The sequence below is a fragment of the Mya arenaria genome, chromosome 4 (genome assembly GCF_026914265.1).
Source record: "Mya arenaria isolate MELC-2E11 chromosome 4, ASM2691426v1".
Taxonomy (NCBI): Eukaryota; Metazoa; Mollusca; class Bivalvia; order Myida; family Myidae; genus Mya; species Mya arenaria.
In genome coordinates, this window is record NC_069125.1 from 61085406 (window position 1) to 61110089 (window position 24684).

General features: G+C 39.1%; 1 protein-coding gene across 1 annotated transcript in view; it reads left to right on the top strand.

Moving 5' to 3' along the window:
- The first annotated feature begins 710 nt into the window (after positions 1-710).
- LOC128230955 (uncharacterized) overlaps positions 711-24684 on the top strand; it is a 47159-nt gene continuing 23185 nt past the window's right edge. The window contains exons 1-12 of the mRNA XM_052943382.1: positions 711-847; positions 1122-1214; positions 13239-13400; positions 13824-13942; positions 14281-14614; positions 16185-16274; positions 16449-16598; positions 17193-17417; positions 17581-17751; positions 20406-20666; positions 20869-21079; positions 24430-24575. Of these exons, the coding sequence (XP_052799342.1) occupies positions 802-847; positions 1122-1214; positions 13239-13400; positions 13824-13942; positions 14281-14614; positions 16185-16274; positions 16449-16598; positions 17193-17417; positions 17581-17751; positions 20406-20666; positions 20869-21079; positions 24430-24575 (2008 nt within the window). The 5' untranslated portion in view covers positions 711-801. The remainder of the gene's footprint in view (positions 848-1121; positions 1215-13238; positions 13401-13823; positions 13943-14280; positions 14615-16184; positions 16275-16448; positions 16599-17192; positions 17418-17580; positions 17752-20405; positions 20667-20868; positions 21080-24429; positions 24576-24684) is intronic.

Sequence of the window (24684 nt, forward strand, 5' to 3'; positions counted from 1 at the left end):
TTTATACAATCAGTGCCAGGCAACAATACCTGTAGTCTATCCCATAAGTACCAGGCAATAATACCTACAATACATGTAGTCTTTCCCATTAGTACCAGGCAACAATACCTACAATCTATCCCAATAGTGCCAGGCAACATTACCTCTACAGTTTATACAATCAGTGTCAAGCAACCATACCAGTAGTCTATCCCATTAGTACCAGGCAACAATACCTACAATACATGTAGTCTTTCCCATCAGTACCAGGCAACAAAACCTACAGTATTTCCCAACTTTGCCAGGTAACCATACCTGTAGTCTATCCCAGTAGTGCCAGGCAGCCACACCTATAGTCTATCTCATTTGTGTAAGGCAACAATGCCTACAGTCTATACCACCAGTACCAGGCAACAAACCCTACAGTATATCCCAACAGCGCCAGGCATCCATACCTGTAGCGTATCCCATCAGTGTCAGCCAATGTCTACAAGCTATCCAAACAGTGCCAGGCAACAATACCGACAGTCTATCCCATCAGTGCCAGGCAACCATACCTGTAATATACTTTCCCATCAGCGGTAGGAGTTCCATTCAACTGAACGCTGTACAGCGAACCGTATAATACAATTTCTGAAATATGAGTGTAAATGAAATATTTATAACAGAAATTAATACCTTTGAATATTCCTATATCATATTGATTCCACCAATCTATTGCCTAATGGAAACTTAAATCTGTAATATTTGACGTGTACATAAGTTATGATTGAGAACTGAAGTGATAAAACACGAGTTGAATTAGATAAGAAAGGATTTGAAATGGATTTAAATTATGTTATTTATCTTTCCATTGTCATTAGATTGTGTGAGTACTATTTGTCAAACTTTTGCAATGATTCAAGCTTTTTGGTCAACAACATCAAATCAACGTCCAAAACACACTGCCCATGTATGCCTGCGGTTCGAGGCACTTTTTGGCTATTTAAATGTCTTTGAAAATACTTTTAAAAACTTTAATGTTTTGTTTTTGATGAAATCAACTATCGAGAAAAACTGTGGTTGAAATCGAAGTTCTTTTTGTTCTTTGGTTTACGACTAGTTTTAATCCAAATTCAGATGTATTCGTTCTCTTCCTACAGTTGCAATGGGCGGAGTACAAGGTGTATGTAAAGATGATGCGATAGAGTTGACGTGTATACCGAAACATGGCGATGAGGCCTCGATATGTTACGGTAATGTATCCCCCATGTGGTTAAGGGTCTTCCACAGTGCAACAATTTTTTGAACGATCAAAACTAAGAATTCACAATGAATGTTTGTTTGACTCCCGAAAAAGATCGTTTTCAAAACTAAATAAACCATGATTGAACTTTTGAAACATTTTGATTATTGGTTTTCCCTGCCCATTGTTGCACAGTGGGAGGCCCTGAGGGTTCCGTTTCGGTATAAAACTTAACTCTGTAGGATTTTGATTGACCTCTCTGTCTTCAGTCTAACTTAATGTGCACAAATGATTTACATGTGTATTAAACAGCAATACAGATTTCCCTCCAATATGCTGCTAAATTGTTCTAATTTCCGTGTAAACTTTTCCTATTACTTATTATTGGAAACCAATCAAGACACATTCAAGGGATATAAACTGCTATCTTTGGGACACATTCTAAGCTATGGACTCCACAGTGATCAATACATATAAGACACCTTCGAGGCTATAAACTTCCAAATTCAACAATGCATTTATCTATGACAGCATACAAGCTATGAATTCCGGTCATGCAGTATCATACAAGAAATAAATCATTCCATTTTTGTTAATAAATATGTCATATACATGGTATCACTTATATGATTGTTTGCATGACTCTTTGCATAATAATAGAATAAAAACGTACAAATGAACGAAAACTCTACAAGGCTGCCGGCCAACTTCGCGGTCATGGCATGCGTTCTTTATGCGGTTCTTAACACTTTTAAATGTATGAAACAGGAAATGAAATAAGTACAATATGCCGAGATTATAGAGGCTAAACATGTCCTTAAAATGTATGCCGAAAGGCCCGCCATTACTTGCAAAAGAAGAGCCACTCCAATGGAGGGCTACCTTGTCCATGTCTCCATACTCCAAACGCCTTCTCTCGGTAACGTAAACGACTGGATTTACTCTGGTTACGTAAACGACTGGATTTATTCCGGAGTAAACGACTGGATTTATTCCGGTAACGTAACAGACAGGCCCAGACGGTGATCGAGGTGATACTGAAGTACGAAAGACAACACGAGAGCAGCCAATCTGTTAATATTTAGGGCTGCAACAATACTTTCCACGGACAGGTAGGGTGATTTTTTTTATTTAATTGTTATACATGTAAATGGATTGTACTTGTTTGTATTAGAACAAGGATATTTGCGTGATCACATGTGTACACTCCAACTTTTTATTCGCCAGACTCCCTCGAAAGAAGATGTCGTGCTATTGATTTAATTTTAAAACGGGTGCTCAAATCAGCTGGAACTACGTGTAGTGGCATACTGGTATAATAATGTGCCAATATATACGTTAAAAGGAAAAGACAAACATAAAATATAGCTCCGATAACGAAAAGCTATTTAGATTAATTGTACAGTAATATCTTCTTTTATACTAACAGAACAAATGACATATAATTAACGCGCGTGTTTAGTTGTGTTTTTTTAAACATCACGTATCAAGTAAGATTTAAAAGAAATTAAGTGCGTGAGTGCTATCAGCGGTAGCCATTAAGGGGGAGCAGGACTTTTCAACCCCTTCTCAAAACAAAGACTTTTCAACCCTTAGACTTTTCAACCCCTATTTTAAAGACTTGTCAACCCCTAAATCAAAGACTTTTCAACCCGTAGTTGAAATATTTTAATAGCCATGTTTAAGACTTTTCAACCCTTGTATCAAAGACTTTTCAACCCCTATCATTTTTGTCAACCAGGTGTTGTCTTTTTCATTGTTTTCTTGCAAGAAACTTAAGAAATTGTTATTGAAATACAATTAAAGATTTGTTAGTCCAATTTGTTACACTTTTCTCCAAAATATTGAATGAAATTTACAAATTCGTTGCCTTGATTTACTAAGAACTTGATGGTTACTGTTTTTCGATATACTAAAATATCCCGAACATCAACAATGTTACAGTAAAATAAGATTTTGATGCCTGGTTACCCCGAGCAATTGTTGCATTATTCTAATATTACATATTAGCGAATTTACATATATTATGTACAAAGTTATGAACATACTTTTGTTTTTTAAGTAACAGATTTGAATAATTGCAAAAGAAAACGAATGCAAAGAAGGATTTACGGAACATTCTCCTTATTTTGCCTGTACAATGCCAATAAAAACATCAACTTGAACATTTATAAAACTTTCATTGCCTTTAAAAAAGGTCAACAGTCGAAACATTGTTTTTGTAGTGCAATATTGCTATTTCAGTACAGTTTGATTTTAGTTCTTGATAATGTATTATCTAAAAATTCTGAGATTTGGGGGTATAAATAAATTAAACATATTTTTTGTTTGGTTTTATATTCGGAAAATCGTACACAAAATTTATCAAGCCTGCTCATCGGTTTGGAATGATGGTCATCAGGGTATTACAACCTTAATTAACTGTCACTTTCAAGTTACTATAATCTCAATTAAAGGTGTTATGAAGCCCCTTAAGGAATTTATGACCATGTCACAGATGTTGCCCATTAATGGATGTGCGACCTTCATTCCTGGTCCTAGTGGACGTGGCAAAAATAAGTTGAGAACATATCAACTATTAAAATCATTAAGGTACTGGTCGTTACACATCTTGTAGAAGGGACTTTCCGCATATTCAGTTTAGTGGCCGAAATTGAATATTGTTGATATTCTTACATTTTGCAAAACCATTTCGTCATACCATGCGTACTTTCATTTCAACTGCGAACAAATGCAGCTTGTGAAAAACAACTCATGTGTACACGTAAATAAATGTATAATTACGAAGATAATTAAACAATAGTGTTGAGAGGTGTTGTAGCATTTCTATAAAGGCTATCGATGTCCCTGAGTATAAATTATAAATATGCACCGGTTTCGCAATGATAATGCATGCACAAATAATCGATTGTATCAGTAACAATACAGGCACAAACTATGTGCTTCTTTGCAGTGTGCCTATTTTATTTACTTTTTGCATTCTTCCATATCGGAACACAAGCATCATTCACTGCAAGAATGTACGCCGCACCACGGTGTGCTTATCGAATCAGTACAAGCGTTGTTCACTACAAGCATGTACGCCGCACCACGGTGTGCTAATGGACCCAGTACAAGAGTCGTTCACTGCAAGCATATACGCAACATCACGGTGTGCTTATCGGACCAGTACAAGAGTCGTTCACTGCAAGCATGTACGCCGCATCACGGTGTGCTTATAGACCCAGTACAAGCGTTGTTCACTGCAAGCATGTACGCCGCATCACGGTGTGCTAATGGACCCAGTACAAGAGTCGTTCACTGCAAGCATGTACGCCGCATCACGGTGTGCTAATGGACCCAGTACAAGAGTCGTTCACTGCAAGCATGTACGCCGCTTCACGGTATGCATATGGACCCAGTACAAGCGTCGTTCACTGCAAGCATGTACGCCGCTTCACGGTGTGCTTATGGACCCAGTACAAGCGTTGTTCACTGCAAGTATGTACGCCGCATCACGTTGTGCTTATGTACCCAATACAAGAGTCGTTCACTGCAAGCATGTACGCCGCATCACGGTGTGCATATAGACCCAGTACAAGAGTCGTTCACTGCAAGCATGTACGCCGCATCACGGTGTGCTTATGGACCCAGTACAAGCGTCGTTCACTGCAAGCATGTACGCCGCTTCACGGTGTGCTTATGGACCCAGTACAAGCGTCGTTCACTGCAAGCATGTACGCCGCATCACGTTGTGCTTATGTACCCAGTACAATAGTCGTTCACTGCAAGCATGTACGCCGCTTCACGGTGTGCTTATGGACCCAGTACAAGCGTCGTTCACTGCAAGCATGTACGCCGCTTCACGGTGTGCTTATGGACCCAGTACAAGCGTCGTTCACTGCAAGCATGTACGCCGCTTCACGGTGTGCTTATGGACCCAGTACAAGCGTTGTTCACTGCAAGCATGTACGCCGCATCACGGTGTGCTAATGTACCCAGTACAAGACTCGTTCACTGCAAGCATGTACGCCGCATCACGGTGTGCTTATGGACCCAGTACAAGCGTCGTTCACTGCAAGCATGTACGCCGCATCACGGTGTGCTAATGGACCCAGTACAATAGTCGTTCACTGCAAGCATGTACGCCGCTTCACGGTGTGCTTATGGACCCAGTACAATAGTCGTTCACTGCAAGCATGTACGCCGCATCACGGTGTGCTTATGGACCCAGTACAATAGTCGTTCACTGCAAGCATGTAAGCCGCATCACGGTGTGCTTATGGACCCAGTACAAGCGTCGTTCACTGCAAGCATGTACGCCGCATCACGGTGTGCTTATGGACCCAGTACAATAGTCGTTCACTGCAAGCATGTACGCCGCATCACGGTGTGCTTATGGACCCAGTACAAGCGTCGTTCACTGCAAGCATGTACGCCGCATCACGGTGTGCTAATGGGCCCAGTACAATAGTCGTTCACTGCAAGCATGTACGCCGCTTCACGGTGTGCTTATGGACCCAGTACAATAGTCGTTCACTGCAAGCATGTACGCCGCATCACGGTGTGCTTATGGACCCAGTACAAGCGTCGTTCACTGCAAGCATGTACGCCGCTTCACGGTGTGCTTATGGACCCAGTACAAGCGTTGTTCACTGCAAGCATGTACGCCGCATCACGGTGTGCTTATGGACCCAGTACAAGAGTCTTTCACTGCAAGCATGTACGCCACATCACGGTGTGCTAATGGACCCAGTACAAGAGTCGTTCACTGCAAGCATGTACGCCGCATCACGGTGTGCTTAAGGACCCAGTACAAGAGCCGTTCACTGCAAGCATGTACGCCGCTTCACGGTATGCATATGGACCCAGTAAAAGCGTCGTTCACTGCAAGCATGTACGCCGCTTCACTGTGTGCTTATGGACCCAGTACAAGCGTTGTTCACTGCAAGCATGTACGCCGCATCACGGTGTGCTTATGTACCCAGTACAAGAGTCGTTCACTGCAAGCATGTACGCCGCACCACGGTGTGCTTATGGACCCAGTAAAAGCGTCGTTCACTGCAAGCATGTACGCCGCATCACGGTGTGCATATAGAACCAGTACAAGAGTCGTTCACTGCAAGCATATACGCCGCATCACGGTGTGCTTCTCGGACCCAGTACAAGCGTTGTTCACTGCAAGCATGTACGCCGCATCACGGTGTGCTAATGGACCCAGTACAAGAGTCGTTCACTGCAAGCATGTACGCCGCATCACGGTGTGCTTATGGACCCAGTACAAGCGACGTTCTCTGCAAGCATGTACGCCGCTTCACGGTGTGCTTATAGACCCAGCACAAGCATCGTTCACTGCAAGCATGTACGCCGCATCACGGTGTGCTAATGGACCCAGTACAAGCGACGTTCACTGCAAGCATGTACGCCGCATCACGGTGTGCTTATCGATCAAGTACAAGCGTTGTTCACTGCAAGCATGTACGCCGCATTACGGTGTGCTTATCGGACCGGTACAAGAGTCGTCCACTGCAAGCAAGTACGCCACACCACGGTGTACTTATGGACTCAGTACAAGCGTCGTCCACTGCAAGCAAGTACGCCGCACCACGGTCGGCTTATTGGCTCAGTACAAGCGTCGTTCACTGCAAGCATGTACGCCGCACCACGACTTACCTTACAGTTAACATACAGTAATATTTACATTATTATATGAGAACAATTAACCCATCGTTAACTCTCGTCGGTCTATTGACGTGACTTACGGAACCTATATTGTATGTAACGCAAAGGGGGTTTTGGCATCAGTGTTAAATTCAACACTGCGCTCTGATTCGTTAAGCGCGACGTCATTTAACCAATGGTATTCGACTTTACAATGATCATCGATTCTTGTATATAGAGAATACTAGGTTAGTGCCATGCAGGGAGGAAATCTGGCCTGGCGGGGGAATTTATCGGTTGAGCCAAAAAGGTATCCATGTTCAAATGTGCCCAAAGATAGTTTTCATAACTGATCAATTTTATACAATACGATAAAAATGAATAAGTTATTGCCTTTTAATACGTCAATATCAATTCAAAACATAAAAGCATAAACGTGGATCCTTCACCAAGCGTTATTTAACAATTCTAGCGCAAGTCACAGACTACAAATGTAATGGGTCAAGATCACGAGAGTTAACAAAATAATGTCACACGTCCAATGGATTTAATTCATGTAGATATTAAAGACTAATTCAACACAGGAATGGAATTTCTGCATGTTTTCAACATTTGCGGTTGGGGTAAGAGCTCATGTAAATTTTCTGTTCGAGTTTCTTTCTAAGTGGCATTATCATGCAAAATAATGGAACTTTTTGGACGAGTGATTGTTGCGGTCGGTTGTTTGCGGACTATTGATAAGATTCTGAGGCATTATTTGTGCTTTCCCTCGGACATTTCAGAACAGAAGAGTCCGTTCTCGGTCACATGACCAACTGACTGTAAATAAATATGACCAACTGACTATTCTTATAAACCAAAATGTACACGACACCTTGATATTGGACCGACTTGTATGCAAGTGATGTACAAGGATATCTTCGCTGCAGAAGATATTACTAACTTTCAATCATGTTGAATAACTATTTAAAGTGTTAATATAAGGATTTTATGCCCACGTTGAATGGACGCAAGTGCCCGCTTCGTGGAGTTTGATCGCGTTCATATAGCATAAACACACGAACAAATGCGATCAATCCTTAATTAAACCTATTTTAATCAGTTGATTATCCGTTTGAATAAAAATAAAAAATAAAACAATAAAAAAACAACATAGTATACGTTATTTTTTAAGTATTGGAAATATAAAATAGCGGCATTACTTTTAAACGCTTGATAACAACGTATTCAATCCACATTGAATTGCAAGTGTATAAATTCCCAGTTACCCAACAACGACGGCATTCCTGAAAAATACAACATTTGTGTTAATTAAGTTATGCCCATGGTATAGCAAATTCACACTCTCATCTGAAGTATAACACAAGGATAAAACCAATGTTTAAACTGAAAAATGGCACTTCTGGTTCTTACTCTAAACGTAACTCGCAGATGTAATGTCGGAAGTCATGACAGATGACGTCATGCCAGGTGCCCGCTGTTTCTATGACGACACAGTTTTCCTCGTCGCCGGCGGAGTTCCTACCGTTAGGCTCCCCGGGGCCCCAGGAAAAATAGGTGGCGTGCTCCTTACTTCCGCTCCATAGCCAAATCCCCTCTTCTGCAAGGTCCGTCAACCCTATTCGGTATTGAACTGTAACATTAGAAGTTTTTATAGTAAAAAAGAAGTAGAAATCTTATGTTTATAGTAAAATGTTATTATTATTTGTTATAATCACTAATTTTGCCATTGCAGCTCTTATACAATTGTTAAACTAAATTCTGTATGTTAAAACATAGTCGGTTAAAAAGCTCAGACCAGCTTATGTTGTACTTGTTCCTCTCTTCCTCTTATCTTATCTTAAATCTTTCCCCGAGTCGTGTGATAAAATGAAACTTCAATAAGTACCAAACTTATTATGTATCTCTTCATGGTATTCATATTTTAGTTGAAGTTATATTTGTATAAATATGCCAGATACCACCTTCACACAACAAATTCAAAGTATACGGCATCAATAGAGTTGATGTCGTCCTACGTTAGTATCTACGAACGTTTGCGCATATCTGCGGCGTGGGCGAGGTACGAGTTCTCCGCCAACGTCTCAATCTCCACCAGCGTGCTTCCCTACGCCATTTCGTGGCATATCGCCTAAAGGAATCAACAAAATACGCAGCACGTACATAGACCTGGAAAATTATGCATTTCGTGGCATATCGCCTAACGCTATCAACAAAATACGCAGCACGTACATTGACTTAAAAATATGGCACAATGTGGCCGATGTGTCTCAATGCGTATCACCTGAGGAATTCAACAAAGTTCCGTACATTTGTACACTGGCACATTACCAGAGGAAGCATGCGCACTCACGATCCTTGGTCATTTTATTAAAATTGGGTAAATTCTGTGATAGCGGCGGTAATACATTTTATTCTAGACAAACTTTGGATACTGAGAGATACGAAACAATCAACTAGTTATTGGTCGCAAACATCCACATCCGGTAAAGTACATGTCAGTTATGCCGAATCAGTGTTAATAGCATATATCCGGTACAGTACATGTTAGTTAGGCCGAATCAGTGTGTATCATATCCGGTACAGAACATGTTAGTAAGGCCGAATCAGTGTGTATCATTTCCGGTACAGAATATGTTAGTTAGGCCGAATCAGTGTGTATTATATACGGCAGAGTACATGTTAGTTAGGCCGAATCAGTGTGTATCATATCTGGTAGAGTTCATGATATATAGTTAGGCCGAATCAGTGTGTATCATATCTGGCACATTCCATGTTCCTTAGGCCAATTTTATGTGTATCAATCAAATGGACGAGTATCATATCGTATATAGTAAAACATAACATCATGTACACACAAGACCGCATTGTACCTGAGCGCCTGTGCATGACTCTTGGTCATGGCTGAAGCAGAAGTCGACATGCCTCAGCCACCCGTTAGGACACTGCCCGTCTGTTGAACAGAGCAATTGGTTCTTTCAATAGTGAACGATACGGTGTGCTTTTAAAAGCTCTGTTTATATAGAAACACCATTCTAGAGCTGGAATTTCCAACGTATATAATGATATTCTTTAGGTTGCCAGTGGTCGGCCCAATATGTTACATGCATATGCTATATATCTACTAGTAGATCGAATTTTTGAATGAACTAGCTCATATATAGTAATATGCCGTTTTTCGGAAAATATTTTTCTTTTCTAAAATAAAATATAGCTAATCGTTTCAAGTGTTAAAACTAAGTTTATAATATTGACAACTTGCAACCTTCGAGAAAAGTTGACATATGCTAAAATCTTGCCTTTGAAGTCAAGCGTTTGTGATTCTTTCTGGATATTCGGGTACGTGATGGTACAAGAAGCAGAATTTAGGAGAATGTGTGAAATGAGCAAATTAGCAATTTAAAACTTTTGTGTTTCGCATTGAAACGAATCCATTCCCATATGGCAATACTCGTACCAAAAAACAACAACATAATTTGGTAATAAAAATGAATCATTTGAATATTTCGTAAAATTATCCTTATTTCCCACCTTTCCGTAAAATCTTTGTTCCTGAAATATTACGTTCAACAGGTGCTTGCTTGGGTTTCCTCCTCTGGTCTCTTAATTTAACAATATTTTAATAGAAAACAAACATTACGTTATTTGAGTATTTATTCGTATTAGGTGCCAAAATATGAACGAGTCAATTAGAATAAATCAATGGTGAAAAGCTGCATTTTTTTAAGTCTTACATATATTTTGTATGCAGTGAATTTCGTTATCAAAGTGTGAACGCCAACATTGGTGAACATGAAACAATGAGTACTTACTACATGCACGATAAAACAGAAAGACGAGTAGTAAAATATTCATCATCAACACTTCACGCGTACTTTATCCCAATTATCTTTAAAAGTAAGGCAGGCAAAATGTAAAAAAATGTATAAGTATAAACTTTATACTTATACATTTGGCACAGCAGAGGAAGATAACACTTTCTTATAAATATACTAGTGACTTTACAGCTGGAATAAAATTGGAATAAAGTATGCGAGTAAACTATGTTTTATAAACTGTTGAATACAAACACATGTGTATATTCATTGCATCCGGCATTGTTTATTGAATCACAATTAAAGGTTTACCTAATATATGCAAATTGGTTCTTTTCTTTATATAAGACTTGATTTGAGCTCCTCTCCTGTTCGTCGTTTGTGTTCTTTTGGGCTGCATGTATAATCAACGCACTGAAAGCGCTAATAGACTGGATGAGTAAAGTGGGTGTCGAGAATATGGAAGAGGTGATTGTGCGATGAAGTTAAAATCAAGTGTGGTGTTAATGAAAAACATTTGTGACATTTTGTTATATCCTTGCGGAAGATGCTGTAGAGACGGTTTAAAGATATGCACTAACAATATGTTTGATTAATTATGATTATGTCAATAGATGTTGCAAATAGTAAGATGTAGATGACGCATGGTATGAAAGCAATAAAATGGCGAAAGTTGTTTCAAAATCCATTGACTTAGAAATTTTCTAAACATTATCCCTTCATACAAACTTGCAATAATGATATCCCTAAAACAGAGTAATGATGCAGACGATATGCTATATTACACGCATCTCGCAATCACTTCTTCATTGCTTTTCGTCATCAGTCTTGACGACCACAATTCTATCCCTAGTCTCTAAACACTTTTAGTGCTTTGATTTTTGGACAACAGTCGCGAATATAAAGACAGCAAAGAGTCGGTACTGACGGCATTGATTACGAAGCATGCTAATTTTAACAACATTTATAGGGAATTTTTCACCTATTTACACCTAAATACACTTCACTATTGCTTATCACGTGTCTTTCAAGTGTTTTTTTTCTTTAACATTAACGATGGGCAGTTGTGAATGTTAATCAATCTAACGAAATCATATGGTTACACTATGTTCAATAAATGAGCATTTTCTGAAAATTCAACAATCCATATCATTGAAACCATTGATTTGACTGAATGATAATGATTCGATTCGATTTCCGACACCACACACTCAGTTTTGGTCAGACCGAACGACTTAGGGATTCCCACAGTGGAATATTATATGTGAATGCACCAATCGTTATGTATAAGAGATATTTGTACAACATCTTTATGGACTCTCGTGCGTCTTTCTTTAAGTGTACTCATGTTCTGTTACTTTTGATCCACACGCTACGTGCTGCAGTCTTTAGTGTATTAATGTGTGCATACATATACCGATCATACTTTAATATCTGTATAGCTTCCATGGATTGACTTGTTTTTTGGATGCTGTTGGGAATTATTTATATATTAATATCAGCATTGCCGTCATGACAAAAAACGACTAGACAATGTAAAAACCTTTAACGTGACGTCATAAATCGACACCGCTGAAAATGTGCAGGCTTCATATAGTGACGTTTTATGTTATCATCAAAGGAATACGACTTGACTAGAAAATAACATTCGTTTTCAATCAATGCGGAATTTATCAGACTCGTATACTGTTAGAATTCTTTGAATAAATTCCGTATTCAATAAACCACTAATACGATGTCATATTGTTGAAACGCAGTTTTAAATTGCTTCAGTCTAGCGTTTCCTTTCAGCCTCAAGTGTTATAGTGGACTGTTTAAAATGTGCATATGAATGCACATATCGATTTGACCACCGTGTCCGTTGTGTGAACGATAACACCTGTCACCTGTATGAAATAGTTATGTGACATGAAGTAAATTCTTAATGATTACGAATGGGTGGAGTGAGCGTTTCGAACGAGCCCTTTTTAATCATTAATATTCTACTTCTGGTTATAGAACTCACAGGAGCAGGGTGCGTTGTTTTGACACCATTTGACCTCGCCTCTCCAGCCCCCGCCCGTTTTAAAAATTAAAAAAATAAGGCTGATAAATAACGGTTAGGAACAGTTCCCCCATCATAATTTATCAGCCTCGGATTTTAAAAAAAAACGGTGGGGGGGGGGCGTGGTCAAATGGTTGTGATAAAATAAAGCACCTTGCCCCTGTGGTAGAACTGACTTAGAATACAACCTTATTGGCTGGCACATTGTCAACGAAAACCTGACGCAGGGAGTGTGTATCGGATGAGTGGCTGTAGCGGTCAGACCTTTAAACCCCAGCGAAAGTTAACATTCTTAATGATTCTTAATGATTAGGCCTATTTGTTGTTGTGTTGGCTGAAAGTGAAGGTTGTATTCTAAATTTGATTGGTACTTTTGTGTGTAAAATTCGCCAAAGTGTAACTAACTTGACCCTTGTGCTTTGTGTATATGTATAATGCCTTATTTTGTTTGTATAATGGCGCCGATTGCATCAGATCAGTATAAAAACGGCATTGAATGGAATCGTGTGACCCATGAATTCCGTGTATGTTGTAGGTGGCAGTTCTCGCCTGGACGCAGATGACGTGCTTTGCTGGCTAGAATGGAATTGCGACTCCACCTGGCAGTCGGACACGTGTGGAAACTGCGACCAGAACCCATCACAGTATCCCGGCGGATCCAGATATAAGGACTGCGCCGGCAACTGCTTTGACTCATGTAAAGGAAATATATATTGAATAGAATTATAATGTGTTGCCGTATTTATATGGTGTCTCGACATTGGCATGCTTGTTAAATAGATTAGTATATGGTATCTGATTTGTGCGTACTGTGGTTGCTAATGATAATGTGTTGTGTTTCATCCAACCCATTGAAAGTGTGTTAACCTATTGCAAATGAAATTGCTAATGAAACTGTTGCTGTTTAAGTTATGTATTTAAAAGATTTTTATAGGAACACAAACATGTTAAATATAAGACAATGATATGTTGGTCGTATGTTCGTGGTTCTGGAAACGGAAATGAAAATAAATGTGACAGAGGCGGTCAAGAAGACGCCGACGCAAACCCTGGGACAACATTTCAATGTGCTCGAAGATAAGTTTCCTCGTTGCATTAAATATTTGTCTCATTTAAATAGATGATGACAAAACGATGACCACCTTGGACAAGTGCGGCGTCTGTGACGGTGACGAAGTCACGTGCGATCCTGAAGTGTTGACCTCCAGCCTCACATTCGGTGCCTCGAGCGATGATCTAGTACGCAAGGGAGATCAATCAATTGACACTAATTATGCAGTTTAATATTTGGTAACATGTCTGCATGGACTTTCGGCATTATTTTCTTTTGAAACATCACAACGATGCTAGGTTTGATCCTAGCCAGTTACAAAGAATACCATACAAGTCCGATATGACATAAATATATTTATAAATATACCCAATTAGACTGTTGTTTCATGCTGTAAATAAGTAGCATGTCTGTAATGATTGTACACTTAGTATGTAACCTTCGTTAAATAAAGTTGTTGTTGTTGTTATTATTATTATTAATGGCCTGAATTGTGATGACCTTCATTATTCAAAAATGTTTTCAGACGTTCGATATTGGTGGAGAAGGGTTTCACACGCTTAACATTGAAATAGTTATTCTTCAAGTCACCCGTGGTAACTCTGGCAATCCTATTGAAAGGCGCAGGCGCGATGCTACCGGTCAGTCACAGGGGGATGCTACCGGTCAGTCACAGGGGGATGCTACCGGTCAGTCACAGAGGGGTGCGGGCGAGAGTAGAAGGATGGGTACCCGTACGGACGCACTTCCCAAACACAGACGCCGGAGGGCTGAAAATAAAATTGTCCAGAAAGAGGCGACTATTGTGCATATTGAGGATGCCACCAATATGACCATTACAGTTCCACCGCTTGAGCCAGGTAGGGAGTGTCGGTCATGTGTGAAAGTAAATCATCCCCAGTGGTGTTTTTTTCAAGAAATAAATGGCTAGGGATAGGCTAAGCTCACGTCATGCGATCAAATTTTACTCTTAGTAATCACTTAAAAAAGTTCGCGATATTCTCATGAAAAACACAACTGTGAACAGACCAGGTTCGAACATTTTGTCAACTTCATACATCCAATGTGGTTGAATAGTGTACAAAATTGGGGATAATACAAACATTCATACATTGTTAGCACGACTATCCGAATAATAAGAAGAGCTATAATACTATATACCTTAGCGTCGGCGAATACATCATGTATTGCATTGGAACTTGAGATATGTGTTCCCAACTATCAAACCTACTTTATTAATGAAGTTTGTTCGCACCGTTTGGACAATTGTGAGTATAATCGGTCTTTATCATTCGACATGGAAGTTCTAGTTTATATGGTTGTGCATGTACGCACACAAAGGTTAATGCCTCAGCAACTTTACCTTGCATATAATGCAAACTGGCATATAATAATGCATATAATTGGCCTTTATTATTCGACTTAGAGATTCTGGTGACGGTGTTGCAAGTAAGCACACATAGGATGATATATATCAGCAACTACTTGATATGTAATGAAACATTACACAATGGTACTAAACCATCGGTTCTACTTGAAGTTAGATAACTTTATTTTGCATAAAATGCAAGTAATGACCCTTAATTATTCGAATCATAAGTTATGGTTAAGGTTTTGCATGTAACCACAATTAAGTTACTATTTCAGAAATCACTTGGTGTTTTGCTCTGAGACTTTAAACAAGGGCGATCAAACATCCATTCCACTAGAATAACTAAGTTAGATAACTAAACATATGTCAATATATAAACACTGACTTTTATTATATGATCTTTTAATACACCGTTTATGATTGGACAGGGAACGATAGTTACAGCCATATTGACCCTTAGATAGAAATTTGCCTATATATTTATAAAAAGAGCAAAAACTCAACATAATTTGTTGTATGTACATAAAATAATGATACAATAAGTGTTTTCAGATGCATTACCGGGAAATCTAATTGTTCGTCCCAAAACATAAACGAGTCCCTTTAAAGTTATTGTTCTTCCCTAGCACGTGTTACTCGTAGATCGTACATCAACCCAAAAATAAACGAATGGGTTGACCTGGATCGTAAATCGTAGGTCGACCAATCAAAACCACGACCTGCTGGCAAACGGTAGATCGACAATAAACGGACATACAAACGAGTTGACCTTGGTTATAGATCGTAGCTCGACCAATTAAAATAACACGAAAATTGGTCGATCTCAATGTTTATGTCAGACGGTTGATCTACGATCTACGATCCAGGTAAACTAGTTGGTGTGCGATTAACGAGCTACGCGCCAACTTCACACGCCACTAACATGGATCTTAAATGAAACGACACCTGAGCCGCAGACAGCTAGGGATATTGTCTTAGATTTGCAAAATGGGAATAAGTATGCAAAAATAAAAGCCCCCAAGACGTTCATAAATGCGAGTATGTTGTTGGTATTGCAGGCAGGTACGAGATAGGGGCGCGGGTGGGGCCGGATGGAGAGGATTATAATGATGTGACGGGGCCGGAAATACGGATATATGACCCCTCCGGTAAGGACTTGAAAACATTGAGACCGGTAATGTAATATCAAGCTTTTGTTATAAATTAAAGTAATTCATGTAGGGAAAGAAGTTGTATATTAGTGGCAAAAATACTAGTAGTTCTGTAGTTGACGTGACTGTTTCAAACAACGTATAAAGGATAATGCACGTTGTTGTTTCCAGTGTTCAGCACGGACGGGATCAGCCCAAGAGATCTGAACTACATTGGTTTGGTATCACTTTCGGTCAGCTTGACGATCGTGGACGAGTCGACGACCATCAGCGTCCAGGACATTTACGTGGTGGACCCCAAAGTGTATTGTTTCACCGCAGGTATAGAAACCTCCACAACCAGTCTCACCTCGCCCAAGCCAGTTACAACTCCTCCACAGCCAGTTACACCTCCCCCACAGCCAGTCACACCTCCTCCACAACCAGTCACACCTCCACAACCTGTCACACCTCCTCTCCAGCCAGTCACAACTCCTCCACAGCCAATCACACTTCCTCCACAGCCAGTCACACCTCCTCCACAGCCAGTCGCACCTCCTCCACAGCCAGTCACACCTCCACCACAGCCAGTCATATCTCCACCACAGCCAGTCACACTTCCTCCACAGCCAGTCACACCTCAACCCCAGGCAGTCACACCTTCTCCACAATCGGTCACACTTCCTCCACAGCTAGTCACACCTCTAACAAAGCCAGTCACACCTCCTCCTCAGCCACTCACACTTCCTCCACAATCAGTCACACTTCTACCACAGCCAGTCACACCTGCACCACACCCAGTCGCACCTCCACCATAGCCTGTCACACCTCCTCCGTAGCCTGTCACACTTTCCCACAGCTGTTCGATTTATAAGTTGACTTAAGTTGAGTTAATACGAATACAAACTAGTTATTTGTATGCATGCCCGTTCACAGATACTGCAAACTCGGATATATCTGCGGCGACGGAGACAGTGGTAGTAGACGACTACTCGAATAAGACGGGGCTATGGAACTGCACCATCACGGTCCCCGGGGAGTCTAAGGCAATGTGGGTGTGTGCCACGCTGGACCGCCTCCATACTATCGGCTGTGAGGCCGTCCACTTCTATGAGCAGGCACCGGCAGTTATAGACAACGAGGCGATCTTCAGCGCCATGGGTAAACAATGCGAGATGTTGTTGTAGTCATATAAAAGAGTATAAATAGTAATAAATCCTGTTGGATGTATACAAAAAAGCGTCACGTAGTGGCAATAGACACGAGAAAAACACTTTTGGTAAGGGTATTTTTTAATTTATATACACCATTCAAATCCAATCAGGTGACTCGCTGAAGATAGCGTTTAACAAGAGGGTAGAAAATAGCCCCGCCGACGGATGTGATGCATACTTCGACGATACTTCTGCTTTTGGTGGACCGGCCGTGTGTCGTTTCAACGCTGAAGCGACTGAGCTCACCGTCAAGTTCGGCGACGGATCTACAATTCTGCCAGGTCAGTAAGTTTTTTAAACTGAGAACGTGTCAACCTTATTATTTATGAAGAACTGCCAATGATAAACGTGCGTTGGATACATCCATTCGTCACAGGACGTCGGATTATTCGTGTTCTAATATATTGCCGACATACCGACCAAAGTCCAACGTCGACGTCAGATTTGATGTCGCTTTTTTTGAAAATTATTGGAATCTTCGTTAACAGCCCCCCTTTGCACCGACTATCCCCAACCCTGACAACCCTCCTTTTTGCCCACGCTCCCCTCCATTTCCCCACAAACACACACACGCACACGCGCACACGCGCTCACGCGCTCACGCGCACACACACACACACACACACACACACACACAAATGATTTGCTTTTTTATAATATTTTGGTAAACAAAAAATAAGGGCGAAACTTTATCGTAAAATATTAATATTTTACCAATCCATGAACGATTTCCCTAAATACTAGTATATAATTACTGTGTCCTTCATACGGAAGTGGTGTTTTCGTAAAGCTCGTTTCTAAGTTACTTTTCAACCGATTTTCTCCAAATACCTTTCTTTCGTTTCAGGTCAAAACAAGGACTAAGTTAATATACACTATATAACTTTTTATATTTTGCAACAATAAAGTGGACATTTGAAACCCTAACTTTGAGAGGCCCTGGTCAACATAATCAACCCACTATCTGAATATGTCTCACATTTCAGCCCTTCCAATGCCCATTTCACATTGTAGAGGTTTCTGCTTCAGACATGTCTTAAATGGTTATAAATGCCATCTCGTGGAGAGGTATACCCACGTGAGGGTTCTATTCAAGCATAACAAGAATCAATCCAGCCCCATTGTGGCTACAATATAATATATCATGTGTACTAAACAAACCTTAGTAAGGCTTTAGTCTACCACACAGTGACCAATATATTCAATAAGAGTTAAAATATCGCCCAATTAGTGCCAAATAAAAGTCCTCGAGAGCTGATTTCATGTATATTACTAGAATGTTGCCCATTCAGAGAAAAACAATGTCCAACTATGCCCTTTACGGCTTCACCAATTGACCATCTTTTTCTTGAACTTTACTCATTCTATGCATATTCTATGCACGACATTGTCTCGCTATGGCCCTCCAATGTTCCTGAAGTGTCCAATAAATCCAGATGCGGTTACAAAGCACACAACGCGCCATACTTTCCAATTTTGAAAATGGCCATCTCCATCAATGGGCAAGAAAGTCAATCAAGTTACCATTGCAACGTAACCCAAAGTGAAGATAAAACATGCTTTGTTCTGCTTGAAATATGTTAACGTCATTCGGAACTCCTCGGCCATTTTATCGAAAACAACCTCGGATGTATTTGGACGCTTTACATACTCAAAAAGTTGTACGTTTAAGTCCGCTGCAAATAGATCGCGTACTAATCTTATTTAGCAGTTAAACTTTCTGACTTAACTCTTGGGAATCTTAATTATGTTTGCACTAAAACACTTCACTGGCAATCAATTTAAACTGAGATCAATAAATAAAACTCTTAAGCACTACATTTAATTAATGATATTATTCAAAAAATTACGAACTACTTCATCTGATGTACCGGCATACATCCGAGGTTGTTTTTGAAAAAAATGGCCAAGGAGCTCCGAATGATGTTAACGTATCAAATTTATATGTTGTATATACAGTGATAAGGTTATAAAGGCGACCGCAAGCCGGTTAAACTAGTAATGTATGATGGAAAAAATACAAGAAACACACTGTGTTGATTGATAATGTGCATTTATTCAAAATGCCATAAAATCAAATCAATGTCAACAAGAATAGGTTGACAAGTGGTAAGTTATGTTTCCCGTTATACAATATCTGGGTGGGTAAAATTGTCAAATAATGATATACTTTTAGAACATATATTGTACACTATTATAAAGAACCTCTAACGGCTTATTTGAATTTACAAAAGTTAAGGTTACGTAAAGTTCTCAGACTGTTTATGATTGTTATCGCTTGAAGTGACGCTGTTATGTAATGGAGCATTTTTTCATTTCATTATCGGCTGTATAAAAAACATCACAGCACATTCCCATTCCTGTTTTTCAAAATAGATAGATGCATTCAATACTAGATAGGTAACGAACACTACAGTCACTTATTCATTAAAGTCCCAACCGCATAAGGGCAGAGAACGGAATCAGGTAGGGTTTGATAAGCACTTTCAGGAAATCCTATTGTATAAACCTATGTTGGTGATTGGTCGCTCACAGTCCTTACGTCTATACTTATTTCTTAAACTCCATTGTGACAATGGTCGTTAAAGACTGCAGTCAATTATATCAAGCTTAACAAGTAGTATCAACAGGTTATTCTTTTGTCTAGTTTGTCCATTGGTTACTATTCATTCTTGTATAAATATTGACCAATCAATGCACTTTTTGGATAACTAAGACCAAACCAAAAGAATAACCAGTGTTAAACATGTAAAACACGCTATTTATCGCTGCAGGTGCCCAGTTTTGGACTTGAATTGTGAAAGAGTCCCTATTGGGCATACCTTACCGTTACACTCCTTTTATCGGAAATAGTAAAGTGTCGCAGTCAGACAAGAGTATACGACGGTGTGTGATGTGGTACCTTATTCTGTTCTCTTCTCTTGCTGGTGTTAAGGTATGACTATCGATCTTAAAGATGGACTGCAGCCCGAGGCAGGCCAGTTCAAGCGTTCAACGCCCAATATCACCTTAAACTTAGTGTCAAGGCTGGGAGAGGACGTGCCAAACGCCATCCAGATTGCGAAGCGCGGTTTCTGGCCCACCACTCTAACCCTCGAGGCCCAGGGCAACGTCACTTTGGAGATCGTTATTGTGTTTGCGCCCGGCGACCGTCAGCCGACTTCTGTGGTCTGGACGCTTAACGGCGCTGTTGTTGGTGAGACACTTATATATTTAAACTTATTTGTGTATAAGCGTTGGTATATGTATCCACAAAACCATAAATGGGCATGCTATGTGGAAATGTGAACGTCAAAACAAACTTATTTACTTTTGATTAACTGAATTATGTTTGTTTATAAGGGTATAAGTTATTACTACAGTTTAAAATCACCTTGTAAAAAGGGGTCTCTTTTTAGAGGCTGTTGCTGATGAGATGGAAATGACGGTGAACATCACTTCCGGTAACCAGTTCAATGTGACTGTAACGGCCAAGGATTTTTTAAATGGCACGGCGTTCATTAACCACACCATCTGGAAGGTGGACATCGCCCTGCCTAACGTAATCCTGAAGCCCGCGGGTGTTCTATTCCTCCCTTCTGGATGGATCCAGATATACCCCAATACTGCGTAAGCGATATAACCCAATACTTTGTAAAATATTTTATTTATTACTATGTAAAGGGTATAACCCAATACCCTGTAAGAGATATAACGAAAAACTATGTAAGAAATATAACCCAATACTCTGTAAGTGATATAACCCTGTACTCTGTAAGAGATATAACCCAACACTATGAAGGAGATATGACCCAATACCCTGTAAGAGATATAACCCAATTCTATGTTAGATATATAACCCAGTACTCTGTAAGAGATATAACCCAGTACTCTGTAAGAGATATAACTAAATACTCTATAAGAGATATTACCCAATACTTTGTAGGAGATATAACTAAATACTCTGTTAGAGATATAACCCAATACTCTGTAAGAGATATAACCCAATACTCTGTAAGAGATATAACCCAATACTCTGTAACCGATATAACCCAATACTCTGTAAGAGATATAACCCAATACTCTGTAAGAGATATAACCCATTACTCTGTAAGAGATATAACCCAATACTCTGTAAGAGATATAACCCATTACTCTGTAAGAGATATACTAGTAACCCATTACTCTGTAAGAGATATAACCCAGTACGCTGTAAGAGATATAACCCAATACTCTGTAAGAGATATAACCCAGTACTCTGTAAGAGATATAACCCAGTACTCTGTAAGAGATATAACCCAGTACTCTGTAAGAGATATAACCCAATACTTTGTAAGAGATATAACTAAATACTCTGTAAGAGATATAACCCAGTACTCTGTAAGAGATATAACTAAATATTCTGTAAGAGATATAACCCAATACTCTGTAAGAGATATAACTAAATACTCTGTAGGAGTTATAACCCCAAACTTTGTAAGAGATATAATCAAATACATTGTTAGAGATATAACCAAATACTCTGTAAACGATAACCAAATAATATGTCAGAGATATACCCAAAACTTGTGTAAGAGATATAACCCAATACTATGTAAGAGAGGTAGCCCAATACTCTGTAACCTATATAACCCAATACTCTGTAACCTATATAACCCAATACTCTGTAACCGATATAACCCAATACTATGTAACCTATATAACCCAATACTCTGTAACCGATATAACCCAATACTCTGTAACCTATATAACCCAATTCTCTGTAACCGACATAACCCAATACTCTGTAACCGATATAAGCCAATACTCTTTAAGAGATATACCCCGAGTATAGTAAGTATACTCTCAAAGAAATAATCACGTTGGCAAGATACCTTGGTAAATAAAAGTTTCTGCCTAGTCAAGCATAGAGAGTCTTCCGAGCAGGTACACAGCGTTGTTATAAAGTTAAAGTTAAGAAAATGGTCGATATTTCATCGTTGAAAACGGTCATTATTTCGACGTTGTTTCAAGTTTTTTTCAATGTTGAAATAGCCACGTTTTGCTATGTTCCTTTAAATACGTGTACAATATATGACAACATTTCTTAAACAGAAATGTTTAAATGTAAACATGTTACAATACTGTATGCTGTTGTAACATTGAATAAAAAGTTGTGTACATAACTGTACAACTCTATGTACATAATTGATCAATGTTGACTAAACTGGTTACCAGTATTCTTCAAAAGTTTAACCGCCATGATAGCTCAATGGTAAAGCGTTTGCTTCGGTCTGGAAGGTCACGGTTTCAAACCCCGGTTAAATATTATAACAATAACCCCCTTGTCCTAGCGCCTGTCTTAAAAGGGTTGTACTGGGTAAAAAGTGTACTCAGTACTGGTTGAACCCAAGACAGTTTTATCCCGTGTAACGGTGTTTTGCACTGACCATATTAAAACTAAGCTTTGTGGGGATCCACGGTACTTTCTTCCGTTGCACATCATACATACCGTGGGAAAATTTGCTGACAAATCTCGTTTATATAAATATTCATGAGGCACGCACGATAACTCTTTTTTAAATGAAATCGCATGTAAATATTAAATACTCTTCAATAACCCTATACTTTCAGTTGTATCCGTTGGTTTACTTTTGTAGTGACCGGGTTCAATTCGAACTTTCGCCAAAACACCCCTTTTAAGTAAAAACATAATTATGTGTGTATGTGCATATGTGAGAGTCAGATTTCCAGAGTTTCCTTGTGAAAACAATGAAACTGCCTTATAAATCATTGATGATTACGATTTTTTTAGCCAAATCACGTATATACCCAAATACTGTTTAGAAGATTTGCCCCAATACTGAACTAGAGATATACCCCAATACGGTATAATAGATACACCCCAATACTGTGCAAAAGATATACCCCAATACCGTGTGATAGATATAGCCCTATACCGTGTTATAGATATAGCCCAATACTTTGTAATAGATATACCCCAATACTGTGTAATATATATATACCACAATATCGTGTAATAGATATACCCAAATACCGTGTAATAGATATACCCCAATACTGTGTAATAGATATACCCCAATACTGTGTAATATATATATACACCCCAATACTGTGTAATATATATACCCCAATACCGTGTAATAGATATACCCCAATACTGTGTAATAGATATGCCCAAATACTGTGTAATAGATATACCCCAATACTGTGTAATATATATGCTCCAATGTTGTGTAATAAATATACCCCAATACTGTGTAATAGATATGCCCCAATACCGTGTAATATATATACCCCAATACTGTGTAATAGATATACCCCAATACTGTGTAATAGATATACCCCAATACTGTGTAATATATATATACACCCCAATACTGTGTAATATATATACCCCAATACCGTGTAATAGATATACCCAAATACTGTGTAATAGATATAGCCCAATACTGTGTAATATATATACTCCAATGTTGTGTAATAAATATACCCCAATACTGTGTAATAGATATGCCCCAATACCGTGTAATATATATACCCCAATACTGTGTAATAGATATACCCCAATACTGTGTAATATATATACCCCAATACCGTGTAATAGATATACCCAATACTGTGTAATAGATATACCCCAATACCGTGTAATATATATACCCCAATAATGTTTAGGAGATATACCTTAATACTGTGTAATATATATATATATATATTTTGTAAGCAAAATTTGTGATGTTTTGAACACAATTGCCACCCTTTCTGCTGTATAACTTTATTTCGAAAGCTTTTCTAATAAGTGAAAAGTTTGTTTACATATATTTAACTGACCTGAGTTGTAATGTTATAATACCCAATACCAATGTGTGTTGGTCTAAAGCAGTTAACAGAGGTAATCAACCAAAACATAGCAATACAGACGAACAAATGTAAAAGGTAGGATAATGCTTTCTTGCCCTTACAAAACTGTCTCTGAATAGGTTCGGTATCGGAACGCGAATAGAGTACACATCAACGGACGGTTCAGGGCTCGATGCTTTTCGGTTCCGGTGGCGGAGAGACGGCATCATCGTGCCTGGGGAGTACAGGCACATTGCCAAGAAAACCGATATTACCATCAACATGTGTACGTACGCATATCAATTTAATGATCAGAATGTTTTTACCGAACTTATGTTAATTTGGCTATGATTTTTATAAGGCCTAATTTGAAAATCAGTACTATTCATGTAGTA